The 569-nt window shown below is 49.6% G+C and overlaps 1 protein-coding gene across 1 annotated transcript; it reads right to left on the reverse strand.

Annotated features, from left to right (window-relative positions):
- Positions 1-23: 23 nt before the first annotated feature.
- Positions 24-566, reverse strand: LOC121940408 (origin recognition complex subunit 4-like; the record flags this gene model as incomplete). Its single annotated transcript, XM_042483187.1, has 3 exons — positions 24-212; positions 286-459; positions 540-566. Coding segments are annotated over 3 exons (390 nt in total), but the record flags the coding sequence as incomplete, so codon positions are not given.
- Between the last annotated feature and the right edge of the window lie 3 nt (positions 567-569).

The raw sequence follows: 569 nt of genomic DNA on the forward strand, positions 1-569 counted from the left end.
AGCTTAAAAATGGTAATAAATGTGAAAAAAATAAAACATATTCTAATGATTATTGTAATTGCAGTTCTCTGCCGTCGCCGTGGTCGTCGGATGCAGTGTGTTACGGTAGAAAAGTGAAGCGGTACCAGCAGCACGTGCAGCGAGCGGAAGTCTTTGCTGGAGTTAAAGTGTCTCTGTAAGACGTCCTCCACTGATTTGTCCTCACACAGAGTCTGAAAACAAACACATTATTTGACTTATTATCTGACTCCAGATGTCTGAACTGAGCGAAGATTTTGGACTCGCCTTCACGCCGTCGTTCCAGTCTTGAGCAAACTGGCTGTCGGGGAAGTCGTCCGGGAGGCTGAGCTGCGTCCGGACTCTCCGCAGGTATTGAGCGAACGTCGGGTTGCTGAGCAGGTGGATCTGACGGTGGGAAAACCGCGACTTCACCCGCTTCTCCAGCAGCTCCAGGACGTCCTGCACGGAGACAAACACACACAAAATGTTTAAAGTCAAAACTTACCGTGAAAGATCTGGATGGTTTGGGCGATTCTCACCAGTCTGCAGGTGACGCCGACCACAGCGAC

This window comes from Plectropomus leopardus, unplaced genomic scaffold, assembly GCF_008729295.1.
Source record: "Plectropomus leopardus isolate mb unplaced genomic scaffold, YSFRI_Pleo_2.0 unplaced_scaffold86228, whole genome shotgun sequence".
NCBI lineage: Eukaryota > Metazoa > Chordata > Actinopteri > Perciformes > Serranidae > Plectropomus > Plectropomus leopardus.